This window comes from Lynx canadensis, chromosome D3 (genome assembly GCF_007474595.2).
Source record: "Lynx canadensis isolate LIC74 chromosome D3, mLynCan4.pri.v2, whole genome shotgun sequence".
Lineage (NCBI taxonomy): Eukaryota > Metazoa > Chordata > Mammalia > Carnivora > Felidae > Lynx > Lynx canadensis.
Window position 1 is genome coordinate 24,944,594 of NC_044314.2, and position 15,994 is coordinate 24,960,587.

Genomic DNA, 15,994 nt, shown 5'->3' on the forward strand with positions numbered 1-15,994 from the left:
TTATAGGAGGTAAACGAGAAGGAGCAGGCTCTGTGAATCCCACGCCCTTAGGAAACCACTTGTCAGCTTCAGCAAGACTCTGGTAACACAGCTGGGGCATCCGGAACCCAGAACTTAGGAAGAGCTTTTGGAAAGGGAGCCTCCCTGGAAGTGTGGACAGGAGGAGCGAGAAGGACCGGCTGAGAGTGGCTTTTCCCCTAGAGGGAAGCCAGCACCGGATGAGCCCACCTAAGTCCTGGGAGGGGCTGCTCCTGCTCCAGTTCTTCGCTTTTTTATTGCTTTTTAGAGCATGTGTGTGTGGGGCGTGAAGAGGGGCAGAGGTAGAGAATCCCAAGCAGGCTCCATGCTGTTAGTACAGAGCCCAACGTGGGGCTTGATCCCATGACCTGCGATCATGACATGAGCTGCAATCAAGAGTCAGATGCTCAACCAACTAAGCACCCCGCCCCCGCCAGGCACTCCTTTATCTTTGCTTTAATATTAGCTTTACTCCACCCAGCTGGTGGGCCCCAGTGCCTGTCATTTAAGAGATGGAACCCAAGCTAGGCACCCCAGAGGTTGGGTGGAAGAACTTGACCACTATCATACTGGCTCAAATGAGTTTTCCCTGGACTTTAGTGAACAGACCTCTAGTCCCTCCTTAAGAATGAACTGCCCAGGGGCACCTGCGTGGCTCAGTCGGTTAAGCGTCTGACTTCAGCCTGGGTCATGATCTCGCAGTTTGTGGGTTCGAGCCCCGCTTCAGGCTCTGTATTGACAGCTCAGAGCCTGGAGCCTGCTTCAGATTCTGTGTCTCCCTCACTCTCTGCCCTCCCCTGTTGCACTCTCTCTCAAAAAATAAATAAACATTAAAAAAAAAAAAAATTAAAAGATCTGCCTGGGTTATGACCAGGGAGCCTGACTGAGGGAGGCAGCAGGGCCTGGATGAGACCCCAGGGCCTTATGGCAGAGTGCTTGCACTCTGGAGTCCACTCGCCAACTACTTAGTAACTCCTTTATAACCACTCAGTGCCTCAGTCTCCTCCTCTGAACCGGGGACAGTCACAGCAGTGTACTTCGCATGGAGATTGAGAAGGTCAGGTGAGTTAGTCCACGTCTTGCACTGAGAACACTTCCTTCCGTTATTACTGTCTTTGCCTCTCGGGGCCCCTGTGGGCACCTGTAAGAACAGAGCCAGCCTTTTCCCTGGCTACCTTTCTCTCTCGCCTCAACTCACCGATGTGATCAGTCACGAAGCGTTTGTACAGAATTGATGAAAACCGCAAGCACATCTAGAACCTGTCAGCAGGTGCCGCTAACTGCAACATGAAGTTGTCAGCAAGAATTGTCAGGGACTTGAAGACTTTAACGCTGTGATTTCCACGTCTTCTAAACTAGTCCATTTCTGCAGATAGGGAAACTGAGGCCCAGAAGGGATGAGCTACTCTGGCAAGCAGCCAGCCTGAAACTGAGTCAAGGTACAATCCAGAAGGCCTGACTGCCAGGCTGGGCCGCTTCCCGCACACTGTGTAGGTAATCAGAAGATGCAGGCATTCTAGCAAGACCCCCCAGAGGAAAGTAAATTTCCAGAGAGGCGCGATTCTGGTCCCCAAAGGAGAGAGAACGGGAAATGAAGGTGACCCTCTCAGTGCTGAAACTGGAGTCCAGATTTAGTCATTCAGAATTATCTTGGGTGAAGAAATACACTGAATAGGAAAAAAGCACAGGTGATACTTGGAATTAAAAAAGGGGGGAGCAGGGAGGACAAGCTGGACCTTGACAGGTGAGGGAGTGCTTATCTTTCTGATCTTCTGCTATTATCAGCTCTCAGCTCCCTTTTTATTCACCTAAATGGTTGTCCGGGGATCCAGTCCCAGGGGCTGCTTACTACCCTGGATTTGTCTTCCTTTGCAGCAGTAATAATGCTGGTGATAAAATAAAAATAGCTTTTCTTAGATGTTAAAATAATTCCATTCCCCAGTCAAGCCTAGGGTACAATAGGGAACTAATAGCCTGTGAAACCAAGTACAGGAAGGAGCCTTCGGAAGCCTGAAGAACCAGTTCCCCAGTGCCTGCCACACTTGGAAAGCGAGCTTTGTGGTTTGTGCCTCACCCACACCGTGATCTCTGCAGTGAGAGAGGATGGCGGCAGGCAGGTGGACAGGGCAGGAGGATGCAGGCTGTGATTGCTGGAGCTCGGCAGCCAGGACATCGGTTACAAGGGCCACCCCTGGGATAAGAGTGCCCTGAAGGCCGAGCTGCGGTTCCTCTCCTGTGATTTCCCTCTGAGGGAGAGTGTTCTGGTTTGAACAGAAGTGGTATTATGCACGTGTGATTTGGGGTGGGAGGGATTGCAAAAGTCGATCCTCTCTCAAGGAAAAGCTTACAGTGCTGCACTGAATTTTGCTTAGGTTTCTGGAGGGATTCTAGACACTCTCCCATGCCCAGTCATCGCCTCTCTCAGAATCCACGGTCCTTCAATTTGGAACTTCTCTCCCTCGCTAACTTCCAGAGTTTATGGAGTTCTGTTTGATCGTTACCATTGTCTTTTCCTTTGTTTTCAAGTTTGGGAGGGAGGCCAGTTAGGAGGGTCGGCTCTGGGGGGAGACACAGGAATGTGGCTAGCTCTTCCACTTACAGAAAGTTCACATTCTGGGAACTAAGAGAAACCAGCAACATTATTACCATTTTCTGTATGGCCATAGTCAAGTCAACCAGGCATGTGCTCAAGGTCGCGGAGCTAAGGAAGAGCAGGCACGTGTGGTGAGAGCTCAGGTCTGGGTCCAGCAATGGTGCTCCTTTGGCCACCAGCCATTTCCGCTCAAGTCTGTAGAACTCCAAAGGGAGACTTAGAGTGCATTGTTGGACCTTTGCTTGTGTCCCAGGAAACTGCAGCCCCACCTCCCAGCAGGTTCCAAGAAACAACAGGAGGCCCTTGGCACAAAAGGTAGCTTTGCCTGATGCCACCTGGGCTTGGACAGATAAACCTGGGGTTATTACTCACCCCCTAATGGGCCTGCTTGGGACACTGAAGATCCTGTTTAACCAGACAGGGGTGTGTGCGGACTCCTTAGGATGGGCTCGGAGTTTTGTGGCTCCTTTGGCCCCGAGCCCCAGCTGCTGTGGGATGTCTGGCTCAGAAGATCAAAGGAGTAGGAAGAGCCTCATGCTCCCCAACTCCCTCCTCTCAAGTGCTCACTTTAACTGTTCCCGGCTAGAAACTCTCGGCTTCCTTCTGTGAGGTGATCATGCCCTCCTAAGGTTTCCCAGGATTCAGTGGGTCCCAAGCCATCAGCGTAATTCCTGTCTGCGGTAATTCAGTGGTATATTTGTCCACAGACCGTCTTATTCATGGCATTGGGGTTGCTGCCTCCCTTTCTCAGAGATTGCAGGGAATCTCCTGGGCAGTTGGGTAGAAAGTCTAGGTGTGAGCTACAGAAATAAGCATATCTGTGGAGCACCACATGCTTTTTTCCGAAACCGAAAACTGACCATCATCATGCTCATAGGAACCTTGCCTGTTTCGACAGGGAGGCAGGTCCTTGGGCCAGGACAGAGGGATTGCTGTTGGGTCATAGTCCTGATGTTCTCCACAGAGGGAAAGCAAATATTATCCTAGGCCTTTTCTGCTGCCTGATATTTACAGTTAATAAGGTTATGTAATAAAAGATATAGAAGAAACCTCAGATCGGTGAGCTGAGCGCTTTCATCATAATAGGCCCAGGACATGTAGGCAATGACCACAACACGCCCTTTGGGGTGCCGGTTCTCCAGTCTCCTGCAGTTGGAGACTGTACCTGCGGCTTATTCAAGTGCATCTGCAGCCTCTTTGGGAACGGAGCTCAGCACAGTCGTGTGTACCCAGGAGATTTTCCGTGAACGTTTGTTGGTTTAATTGACGTAGGTACTTTACATTTAAAAAAAAAAAAATTCCTGTAAGCTGTCGTTTGGGGTTTTCCTTCTCATGCCACCAGGTGGCGCTCCCTCCCAGGCCTTCGGTCCTAATAGCGCGCAGAGGGGAGGGAGAATCTCCCCGGAGGAATTGGTTCTCTTTCATCTAGCAACAAAGGCTGGACCTGGAGCTGGTTGACTGCTTTTTAATTTACTGGTTTGCCTGACTTCCTGAGCACGGTGGGATGACGGGCCCTCACAGTCTCCCCTTTTATCTTTGTGCATACTGCCTGGCGTGTTTCAGAATTAAGAATTCTGAGAGTGTCTCCCCCTGAGCAGGAATTCAATGCTCACTTCCTCACTGTGTAACTCGGCAACACACAGGCACCGGCAGAGGGTGAGCGGTGGCACTCAGTCTGCCATCGAGGGAACTATAGGAACGCGGTGACCCTCCAGGAGAGAGCCAGCAGCCCTCCTCGGGGCATGAGGGCCAGCCGGTTGTGGCAGGGAAAGAGCCAGAGGCCAGGTGCCAGAGCCCACCTGGGTTCTAGCCCAGGTGTCAGCGTCAGGCAAGTCCTCTCCATCTTGGGGTCTCTCCACACATGGCGAACAGGATGGTTGGAGCAAAATACCCTGCGTTCCTATTCAGCGGCGATGCCTCCCCGCGGCTGCCTGTTGGGTTAAAGCCCTAGCTACTAAAAGGCCCTAGTTAAATGTGTTAATAGCTGAGAAGGGCAAAGGGGCTAAGCTGTCAGCTCCCCCTTGACGCGGCCCAGCTCACTTTTTGCGTTTGCTAGGATAAATGGAACACCCAGGCGGGGTAAGTGCTAAGCACGGGAGGGGACAGCAAAAAGTCTACCATAAAAGGCAGTCTCTGGGGAGGCCAGGCCTAGGTGACCGGTCTGGACATTTGAGGAGCCAGAGTCCCAAGTGGGAGAGGTCCCCAGTATATGCTTGTTGGAAGTAACCCCCACACTGCCCAGCCAGATGGAGCACAAGTTGTGACAGTAAAGGGTCGGCTTGGGGCACAGAAGCCAGAGTAGCACCAGAAGCAAGCTCACTGTGGTCTCTGCCTCCTGCCCTCTGCTTCAAGCTTTTCAGCGTGGGACCTGGTAGCCACGTGACCAGCTTTACCCAAGAAGCAGCTTATGTGAGTGGTGCAAGGCCCAGAGCTCCTCTCCACGAGGCTGAGCTCCTGGGAGGTGAAGTGGGCAGCTGCACCCCCTGGACCTCCCGCGAAACCCAGCAGGGGCGGTACTGTGGCTCCTGGGGACAACTGTTTCTCCCCTGTGCGTTAGGGAGGGGTTGCTGGTCCACGCACACCATCTGTAGCTCCTTTGCGATTCCTGCTGGGATCCAACCAGCAGGAGAATCCCTAGGAGCAGAGAGGGAGGGGCAGGTTCCCAGCGGGTATAGACGAGGCTCACCTGCTGCCCTATCCCACTGGACTTTTCGTGTCTCCTGTGTACCCAGGGCTGTGAAGGTGGGGAGGTGCGTGGATGGGGGAGCACGGGACGTGTGCCTGATCTCCTGGAGCTGCCCTTCCGGCATCGGGCAGACACTGGGCAACTGGGGAGGGCAACTGGCCTTCTGCATTCCAGGTTGGGTCAACAGGAGTAATGCACCCCAGTCCCCGGGCAGAACAGAGAACGTTCAGTTGGCATCCCGCTTGGCACCGTTGTTATTAGTGGTTTCTTTCTGTCCGAGTGCACTGAGGGCTGGAGGTGAGATTAGCTAATGCTTTTTGTGTCCTTAGTGACAGAAGAGAGCAGCATTGAAAAGCAGACAGTAGGTAGCCATCTTCCTCATCATCACTGAGCCAGACGTCCGGGTACAGCCAGATGCAGCATCCCAGGAGCCCCTCTGCAGCCTCCACTGTGCATGGGGCCTCCTCTCCCTGCCCTGTTTGCATCTCTCCTGATTCTCCCTTTTCTTTTCTGAATCCTTCTTGGTCAGAGGAGGGGTGGGGGCAAGGGTGGAGTGTGACAGCAAGGAAATGCCTCTGCCCAGCCTGCACCGCTGCGGGATACAGAATTTACTGGGACAGGTGCAACCCTTTGCTCTCCTCTGCAACATGCTCCCCAGCCTCTCGTGATCCATGAGCCCCCATGAGCGTGCACGAACCCCCTTCTGAGACCCAGCCTGGGGGAGAGGTGATGTTCTTAGGTGTTCAGGTGCTGGTTATAAGAAAGAGAAACTTGGGGGTTCTTGAGCTTTGCCTTGGTTTCCAAACCTTGGCTGAAATGGCCTCGCTTTCCTGGTCTGTCTGCCTCCCTGTCTCTTCCCTCTATACTGGATGCCCTCTTTTTTGTCCTTTATTTCTAGCAAGACTGAGGATTGGGGATATTTGAATGAAGATGGAGAGCTCGGCTTGGCCTACCAAGGCCTAAAGCAAGTTGCCAGGTCAAATATACACCTTTCTGCCTCTGCCTGCTTTGTCTGTTCCGCCTGCTCATGTCTACGCTTAACTGTTTCTCAGCTGGAGTGGAGGCAAGGGCACGACTCACAGGGGCCCCTCGGGTTACCTGGCTGGCGCTCTGTGTTCAGGCTGTGTGGGTGAGATTGGAGAGGCTGTTTGGCAGGGTCCAGGCAGTAGCACCTGATGGCGCGATCGAACCTTCCTTGGGGCAAGGACACTGATGCTTCAATGGAAGATCCAGAACTTGAATCTGGTTCCACTTGACATCAGAATCTGAATCCATAAGCCATTGGTCTTCAGCTGTCGGTGACCAGTTCGGCAAGGGAGGTAAGACATGCGCGGAAACAGCAAAACGTGGTGGTCCTGGCCCTCCATCGGCTGCCAGCGTGTGGCTCGTTAGGACTATGGCGTACCTTTGTGCATTTGAGCGTCCCAGCAACAGATGGGGCGATGGTCTGCAGGCCTGTTTCCCAGAAAAGGAAACTGAGGTGGAGTGGGTGCTGGCCCAGCTCACTCACCCTGGTGATAGCAGAGTGGGGATGGAACCTGATGGCCTCACACACTATCTCCAAAGCTTTGCCTGCTGATGACCTCGTGGCAGTCCCATTACAACAAGAGCGTCTGTTCCTGGGAATAGAAAGTCCAGGTCAACTGGTTCTCGAGGCAGTGTGTCTCCCGTGGCCCCACTGCCTGGGAGTGAGGTGACCTCTGTCTCTTCCCTTGGTGGTCTAATGTGGATCAGAACAGCACCTGCCTCATGGAGTCGTTATAAGGAATAGGGTTAACACAGGTGAAGCATTTTGCATGTGCCTGGCATGTAGTAAGCACAGAATGAAAGCTGATGCTTCCGTTCCAATGGCCATTATTCAATAAGTTCTATCCCACCCAGAAGTTTAGTTTATTAGAGCAGGATCCTCCGTGTAAAACCAGGTGATTCCTTGTGGCTCTCTATCAGTAGATTGGGTGGTTTTTTTTTTTTTAATAAGCACATGAATGCGTTCACAAAACTGAAAGTGCAGACCTATGCATCAGGATTCCTGGCTTCTAGAACCAGCTGTGTCACTGGCTGTGGCCTCAGATCTCTTGACCTCAGTTAGATGAGGTGTCTAGTCTGATGCTTGGGCAGGGATTCTCAGACCTTGCACAGATCCCTGGGCTAAGCCACCCAACTGCAGCCTGTGTGGAGGAGAAGAAAGACAGGAGTACAACCTCACAGCACAAATCAGGAGCCGATCCTTGGGGTGGAGTCCCTAGAACGTAGGTATTTCTATTCTGTCTCAGTAGGTTCATGACTTCCTGGTGATGCTTTTAGTGTATTGTAGCCAAGATTGGATATTCTCTAAATATTGTGTGTCCTCTAAAATGCTGATGTGATTATAGACCTGTGCTCCACAATCCACATGTCAGTAGCTCTTGCAGCTGGTGAGGCAGCCTGTGGTGAATGGGTGAATCAGTCATTTCTCCATCGTTTCTTCGTTTGTATGAGCATCGAGAAGCCCCTGTGAGCCAGGCATTGCAACAGTGCCACTGTGGGGCCGACAGAGCTACAGAAGACCTGGGCGTGTCCGTGGGGGAGTTGACAGCCGACTTTCTCTCTCTCTCTCGCTCTCTCGCTCTTTGGGAGACTTGCTCCCTCCTGTCTTGCAGCCAAACTAGCAGAACTGTAAAAAAACATGGCTCTTTGCCTCCCTGCCTCCAGGGCAGCTGGGAGACTCTTACTGGTGTTTCTGGAGCACTTCCAGGTTCCTGACTCTGCTAAGCTCTGGTCACAATCTTTGCATCCCCGGAAAAGACCGGCGTGAATTTTCAACATATGGACCATGCCAGACTGCTTTTGATGTACCATTTGCCCAGAACCTCCTTCCTTTCTCTCATGTGATTGTTTACTGCCCTGGGTCTTGAATCCTAGAAGGTAGCACCTAGTTCATAGTAGTGCGCCCTGAGGAGAAGCCTGCCTAGGAAGCCTCTCTAGTCCCTTGCCTTCTCTTATGATGGAACAGGTGCCTCCCAGGATTGCCCAGGTAACTTTTAGACTCAGAGTCTTCTGAGACGTGTCTCCAACTTTCCCCAGATCTTCTCTAGGGCTTTCTGCTTCTGATCATGACACCAGCTGATCTTACACCTTCCCCCAAACGATTTGCAAATAGTCTTAATTTCTGTTTTGACTAGAGATAAAATGGTATATTTACAGCCACAGGGGGAGTGGGGTGGCGGTGAAGATAACAAGGAAGGGGGCTGATGTCTTGCTTTTCTAAAACTTCGCCGATCATCTAAACAGGGAAATACACAGGTGATAGAATTAGTGCAGTCTACTAGGGTTTTGTCTTAATGAGGAGATTCTCGTGCGCTTTGGGCAGATGTAGATAACGTTTGTGTAAATGATGCTGTAAGAAATTTATTTCTGCTGGTGACATTTTGACACGGAGACAATCTCTCAGTCCCAAACAGTAGACTGCACAGAGTGAGGAATAGGGGAGGGGGTGTCCTGAAAAAGACCGAAGACCAGGGGTGCGTGTGTGGCCCCGAGTTCCCATCCTCAGAGAGGACAGGCTGGCCCGCTTGCCAGTCTGTTCCCCTCAGCGTCCGCGTCCTTCCCCTGTTGGTTCGTGCACTTGCTGCTGCCGTGTGCTTGGCTGCTCCTCTGTTGCGTGTCCGTCTGTGGCCCCTCACGTGGGGCGCTGACCCGAGCCCCGTGGCCACCTGCCCTCCTCTCCCCGGTGCAGGTTGCTGGAGGCCCAGCTGCAGGCCCAGAGCCGCGAGCATGAGGAGGAGGTGGAGGGGCTCCGGGCCCAGGTGGAAGCCCTGAAGGAGGAACTGGACAAGCAGCAGCAGACCTTCTGCCAGACGCTGCTGCTCTCCCCAGAGGCCCAGGTGGAATTTGGCGTCCAGCAGGAGATATCCCGGCTCACCAATGAGAACCTGGTGAGTGAAGATGCCCAGCGGATCCTGCTCTGGGAAGAGATGGGGCCAGAGATGGCCTGTTGCCAGAAGGGCAAGGCTTGTGTCCTTGGGCTTGTCTCCAAGGGCTTCTGACCTGGCCAGGGCGGGTGGCCACCTCACACTGCTCCCTTTGGATTTTAGGACCTTAAAGAACTGGTAGAAAAGCTGGAAAAGAATGAGAGGAAGCTCAAGAAGCAGCTGAAGATTTACATGAAGAAAGTCCAGGACCTAGAAGGTAGGTGGGCACGGGCGTGAGTGCGTGTGATAAAGCACGTGTGTGCTCAGTCACGAGCGCGGGAAGGGAACTAACTGCTGCTTCCGTCTGCAGACTCATTCTGCTTTACCAGTTTCTTGGTGCCTCTGCCCAGAGCAGTCATGTGATACAGTAAGAGCTGCCCACAAGCTCCAACGTTCTCTGTTGGCCAGAATCTGGACTAAGATCCATAAATCAGCAGGTGTTGGGGTGCTTATTCTGAACTCTGCACCAAGGCCGTGTCCTTGCCCTCAAAGGACTTAAAGCTGGAAGCAAGACTTTTTGGTGGGGCGGGGGAAAATGCTACATGACACACAGACCCACACCCCACTCCGTGGATGGGTAGTCAGGAAGGAGAGGGGTCAGTCCTATGATTGAATTTCCAAACTGGAATCTGGCCCAGAGAGGTCAGGCAGGTTTAAATTGCTCTTCCAGAAACATCCAGAATGTTCTCTTGCTCTGACTCCTTACTATAAATCGATCACTCTCCATGCCTTCTTGTCACATGCCACCTGGCATGGAATCCTCTCTTGGTGCCCTCACTGCTTGGGTTTCCCCGCCCCCCATCACCGCCTGAATCCCTCCCCTCATCCCTTCACCCTCATCTCAAGAGCCACATCCCTAGGGCTCGAGTGCTGTGTCTCACTGTCCTAATACCACGTGCCTCTGGGCACAGATGTCAGTTGTTTAATCACCTGTTCGTGTCCACCTGCTGCTCCGGAGGAAGCTGTAGGAAGCCAGGACTTATCTGATCCATCGGCCCCTCTCCATCTTTGGATTTCTCGGTTCTCCTTGACTTCTCTTTCTCCTGGTCATGCAGGCTTCAGGGTTTCTCCCTTTTGTTCAGTCTTGAAGACCTATCATCACTCTCCCTGAATGCTTCTGTGCCCGCCCCTCTTCCCCTAGTCCCCCAGCAACGGTGGCAGCCTCCAGTTCCCCACTTGTGCCCCTGCTCCTGCGTATCTGGCCACCTCCTCTTTCCCCATGGAATGACTGTGCCCTCTCTCCAGTCGCTCCAGCTCACCCCACCCCCACACGGAGCCTCCCCTCCAGCACACCCCTGCCTCTCAGTGCTCACTCTGCCCGCTCGTCTCCTGTGCCTCTGGGAGCCTTGTATGCCCCGGGGCCCGGTGGGTCAGCTCCTTCCCACCTGATTGTTCAGGTCTCCCCCGCGCCCCCTCAGCCCTTCTCCTCCCTTGAGCTCCAGTAGTTGGTCTGTTCAGCTGCATCACCACAGTCTGCTCTCGGGGCTGGGCACCTGGCCGGGTTGTGCTGTAATGTGTGTTGCCACATAAACGTCCAGATGCATCTCCTTAGCTAGACTGGTAGATCCGTGGTGGGACGCCCCATCATGTCTGCCCCCGCACTTAGAACAGTGCCCTGTACGTAGGAGGCCCTTAGACACACCTGGGGGGAGACCCTGCAGGTGCCCACCACCCTGTCGCATAGTGTCAGGCCAACAGAAGTCCTGAGGGAGGTTTGACAAGCCTTTGTACCCCCAGCCATGCCAGCGAAACGTCTCTAGTATCCTTTGCAACCTTCTATTGTTGCAAAGACTGAATGTAGCAGTCCTGCTCCTCGATCTGCATCTGGGGGCTACAGATGGTCTCTTACCTTCTTGTGCCACTGCCACCACCCTGCTCCCTGTCCACAGTCACAGGCGGTGCCCAGGCCTCGCACACGTGGGGCTGCACTGCAGCTGTCCTGACAGCTGCCCTGTGGCCACACTCAGGGAACTGGATAGGGCGGGCGTGGCCAGGGCCCATGACATCCTCCCAGACGGATGGCAGGCCCCGTTTCTCACAGCTGGGTGGGGGGAACCCGCTCCCTGGCAGGCTGGGCTGTGCGGCCTGTGCCTTCCGCGCTTCCCCAGTTTTCTCTGGTCTGCCTACCTAGTGGGATGTTTCCCCACCCTTGTCCTGCCGGACCCTGGTGCCGAGCAACTTGGGTCACACTTGGAGTGTGGCCTGGGCTCAGGGACAGACCATGAGAGAGGTGGGGGAGCTCAGAACGCTGGGTCCCAGACCCAGGCTCAAATGCCACTGACCTAAGGCATCCCTGCCTCTTGAGCCTGCAGCCTGGAAGTGTCCCTTCACGCTCCCTGTCTCCTTCCTGCTCAGCTGCCCAGGCGCTGGCCCAGAGTGAGAGGAGACGCCATGAACTCACAGGCAGGTCCACTGTCCAGCGGAAGGAGAAGGGACTTCCAGGGCATGCTGGAGTACCATAAGGAAGATGAGGCCCTTCTCATTCGGAACCTGGTGACAGGTCAGGACCCTCCGTGACATCTCACCCCGCCCCCCTCCCCCCCACTCCACTCCGCACTTTGCACCCCCCACCTCCCTCCCAGCCTCAGCCCTCCATCCCCCTCACCTCGCCCGCAGTCGGTTCCGGGCCTGGTTTGCCAGTCACATCGGCTCCCTCCCTTCTAGTCCTGCTCCATCCAGCTTCAGTACAGCACCTGCCTGCAGCATGGCGGGAAGAGGCGTGGAGAAGAGAGTCCTGGATGAAAAAAAGGAGGAATCTCTGGTCGCCTGGTCCTCTGGACCCTGAGCCACAAAGCTCCTTTCTCTGGAGCCTTGGGTTTTCTGTAAAATGGGGATGAGGCAACTGACGCCCACCTGCCCCTGTTGTGAAACATAACGGTGTGAAAGTCGGTGCTGTAGCCACAAATCTTTCTCACACGTGAGGGATTTGAAGAAGCAGCAGCTTCTGCAGGGTTGTTTGAAGTTAAATAAGACATATACGTTATGTCAGAGAAACGTAAGTTTACGGAGGTCCCACCCTGTCGGTGCCAGGCCAGGGCCGCAGAAGAATGGGGTGACTCCAGCCTAGCACACAGTTCGTTTCAGTATTTTTAGTAGTGAGTAACCTTTTTTAAAAGTTAACTTCCCCTACCGTTGTCCTACAATTTGACAGGAGTCCTCTCAAATTTCCTTAAACAGGCTGCATCTTGTTCTAGCGCTGCTAGGGATGAGCCTCTGATCTGTGGTGAATGGAACTCAACGTTCACGACATTAGAGTAAAACCAGAATAACGGAGGCTGCGTGTGCCGGCCGGCAGGTGGCTCCTCCCCGCCGCCTGGGCTCAGGCGGCCCCAGACAAGGCCATTTCCTGCCAAGCTGCCTACACACAGCACCCGGTCACCTTCCCTCCGCCATTCCGTCCCTCTCGTCATCCAGACGAGTGCCAAGCCTCAATTTGGCCTCCTCTGAGGTGTAGCCAGCATCGGCTAGTTGTTGCTGTGGAGGACGGAGAAATGTAGAGCCATCGTCCCTGCCCCCAAGATGCTAACATTCGGCTAGGCAGACCAAGAAAGCCTATGGGAAACGGGACTCAAGTCACAATAGGACATTCGAAGACAGGACAAGCCTGTTTTAACGCTGCATGTGGGTCAGGCCATTAGGGAGAGGCTGGTGAGACACCTGTCATATGGTGGCCCTCCGGGAGGTGTAGGTGTGGCTTGTGGCCAGTCAGCAGCCTACTCAAGCTATTACTGGCTCTGAGAATGGGCAGCCACTGCCGGCTAAATAGTTTCCACACTGACAGCTGTGTGGACTAAAGGTCCCTGTGGGCCTTCCCAGCCTCTGGCACATGGGCTCTGTCTTTGGGAACATGCAGTTTGCCGAGTTCTCCCGGGACTCCCTCTCACGAAAGGGCTGTCGTGCCTGTGACAGGCTCAGCGGCCCCACCCTGAGCTCTTGCTGGTTGGGCAGCAGGCTCCTGTCGGCCACTGGCCCTGGGCCCCTTCTTGTGGCCAAGGGCCATGGCCTCTGGAAACTCAGGCAGCAAGCTACCTGTGGGTTTTTCCCTTCACCTTTTAAGGGCGAGGCATTAGAAGCCTGTTTTAATGATACAATCCAATTAGGCAGAAGTTTTTAACTAGTTTCTGAAACTGGTAGGGTCAGAAGGTGTTTGTGTATCCAGGGCAGCTTCTCGCCTACTCCTCCCATGCCCCCACGAGAGGTTATTCTTAGAGGAGCGTCAGGAAAATATTGAAGAGATTTGTATGTCAGACCAGGATTCTCCGAACCCAAGCATCTGCTGAAATCTGATTCTTGGCTGTTTGTTACCATCAGACCTGAAGCCGCAGGCGCTGGCGGGCACTGTGCCCTGTCTTCCTGCCTACATTCTCTACATGTGCATCAGGCACGCAGATTACGTCAACGACGACCTCAAGGTGCACTCCTTGCTGACCTCCACCATCAACGGCATTAAGAAAGTCCCTGAAGGTGAGCGCCCCGTGGCGGAGGTGGTGGTTTGCAGTGGATTGAGGGAAACCCTCACCTCCCCGTAGCTTCCGTCTGTCTGGGCTCTGCAGCAACAGGTTTTCTCCAGGCTCCGCTCTGAAGGTAAACGATGTAAGCCCGAAACAGCTTGCCGGTAGAAACAGGATTCCCAGGGCAGTTCTAGAAAAGGATGCCCAGAAATCAAGGGCACCCTGTGCTTCCAAAAGACCAGAGATGCAAGGAGGGGACGTTCTGCCTTAGTGAGGGTGGGCTAACCCTGCCCTGGAGTGACATTCAGGAGCACAACCTGATACAGGCCTTCTCCCAGACCTTTCCAAGGAGCTGGTGCCTGCTGCCCAGGGTGATGGCACAGTGAAGGGTGCAGACATTCATCAGCTTGCAAGTGAGGAGGCCTGGGCTGGGACGGGCGGCCCTCCAGGGCTCTGGGGCGGTTCAGCAACTCCACCTGAAGGCACAGGACTCCTCACCAATGTAGTGGTCGCCACTGCAGAGAGAGGCTGGCCTTCAGGCCGACCCCATGGAGGCTACGGTGTAGCGGTGAGATTTTTAAGGGAGATCAGTCCTCGCTAGAGGGATTTGTTCCTCCCCACAGGCCCAAGCCCCAGGTGGCATTGCTCTCGCTCTCACAGACCATCCTCCGTTCTCCTACACTCTCCCACTTCAGGATGCAAGCTATCCTCGAAAGCATGGAGTCCGGGCCCATTCTGAGATCTGCAAGCTGCTGTCGCCTGCCCCCTTTTCCCTTCTGGGAGCATGCCGACACCAGCCTTTAACTCCTGGCTTCCTGCCTGCTTGGTCTCTGTCTCTGCACCACCTGCCCAGCCTTGGGCCCCACAGACCATCTTATCCACTCCTGCCTCTAAACAGACACGCTGGGGACTCAAGATTGGGGTCTCCTGCCTCAGCCTCTAAGGCAAGCGCCATGTGGGGGCTTGTGCAGTCTGGGTAAGCCATGGGCTGACTTCACAGGTCACTTCCTCAGGGAAACCTTTCCTAATGACCAGGCTCAGCCCCCAGCATGCCAAGCCCTCCCCGCCCCCCCTGCCCCCGGTCACTTTCTGTTGAACTCTCTCATTTTATTGTCATCATAGCTCCTACCTTCAGACGTTTAAACAGTGACAACTTTACCTGACAAAATGAGCTCTGTGCAGTCATCGGCCTTGGGACAGAAACTGTGTCCAAGCTCTTTGGGTTGTCAAACGGCCTTTTTCGTCAAAGTTATGGTTCATAGCCCTTTTCCAGAGAGTTGAAGCCATGGGACATCTGCCCTCTAGATAATAGGGTACCAGAGTATCTCACTGGCATGTTCCTTACATCCCTTAGGTGAGATCACTGATAGTTGAGGACCTGCCAGGGCCAGATGCCCAGTGGTTCCTGTACAGCTGAGGGCAGCTAGCCTCATGCCTCATCTGCCACCTGGCTTTGTGCTCTTCAGCCTAGCTTTGTGAGCGTGCACAGGTGTGTGCCATGGACCAGGGAACCAGGAGAGAGGTCCGTGGGACATCTCCAGTAGCGAAGGAATGGGAAGCACAGCCTCATGACTGTGGATCTCATCTTCGTGACTGGTAGTTGCCTGCCTGTGACACCTACTTGGGGCGTGCTGAATGGTTGTGGAAACCCGGAAAGAGAGACACCAGGTGAGCCTTTAACCGGATGGGAGCCACTACGCATGACTAGGGATGTCTTTCCTCTTTTCAGCAGAAGCACAATGATGACTTCGAGATGACATCATTCTGGTTATCCAATACCTGCCGCCTCCTTCATTGTTTGAAGCAGTATAGCGGGGATGAGGTGAGTGCTGAACCCAATCCCCTGGGGAGCACTTAGAAACCATGAAAGTGCCTCAGATCCTCCTGTCAAATCCCTCATTCCTTGCATACAGCAATATGTGTTCTGCTTCAGAGCACCTCAGATCTCAGCTCAGAATGGGGGTTAAGGGTGTTGTGGAAGGTAGACCTGCTCTGTCCATATGTGGTTCTACCCGGAGGAGAGCATGAAAGTCTTGGGGAGAACCATCTGGGACTTCGGGCTGGAAGCAGTATTAAGCCGGCAACAGGATACCTGTCTCTAGGCGGCCTCCAGAGAGCACCTGAATCAAATAAGTAGAGTTGGTGGAGAAAGTGAGTTTATATGACCCATCTGAATGCTCCTGGGACTCTCTGGGGAAACGCTTGTGACCTTAAATTTCTGGAGCAGCCCCGGAAGAGCCCCAGTTCACTAAACACTGGAAGAAAGCCCACGTAGTTGTCTGATGTATGAGACTAT

The 15,994-nt window shown here is 53.9% G+C and overlaps 1 protein-coding gene across 1 annotated transcript in view; it reads left to right on the top strand.

The window, feature by feature from the left end:
• The window catches only part of MYO5B (myosin VB), a 340,809-nt gene that overhangs the window by 312,844 nt on the left and 11,971 nt on the right, over positions 1 to 15,994 (top strand). Inside the window, 8 exon segments of the mRNA XM_030336665.1 lie at positions 6,196 to 6,273; positions 9,013 to 9,211; positions 9,371 to 9,464; positions 11,603 to 11,679; positions 11,681 to 11,747; positions 13,559 to 13,701; positions 13,732 to 13,737; positions 15,428 to 15,520. Coding sequence (XP_030192525.1) covers positions 6,196 to 6,273; positions 9,013 to 9,211; positions 9,371 to 9,464; positions 11,603 to 11,679; positions 11,681 to 11,747; positions 13,559 to 13,701; positions 13,732 to 13,737; positions 15,428 to 15,520 — 757 coding nt within the window.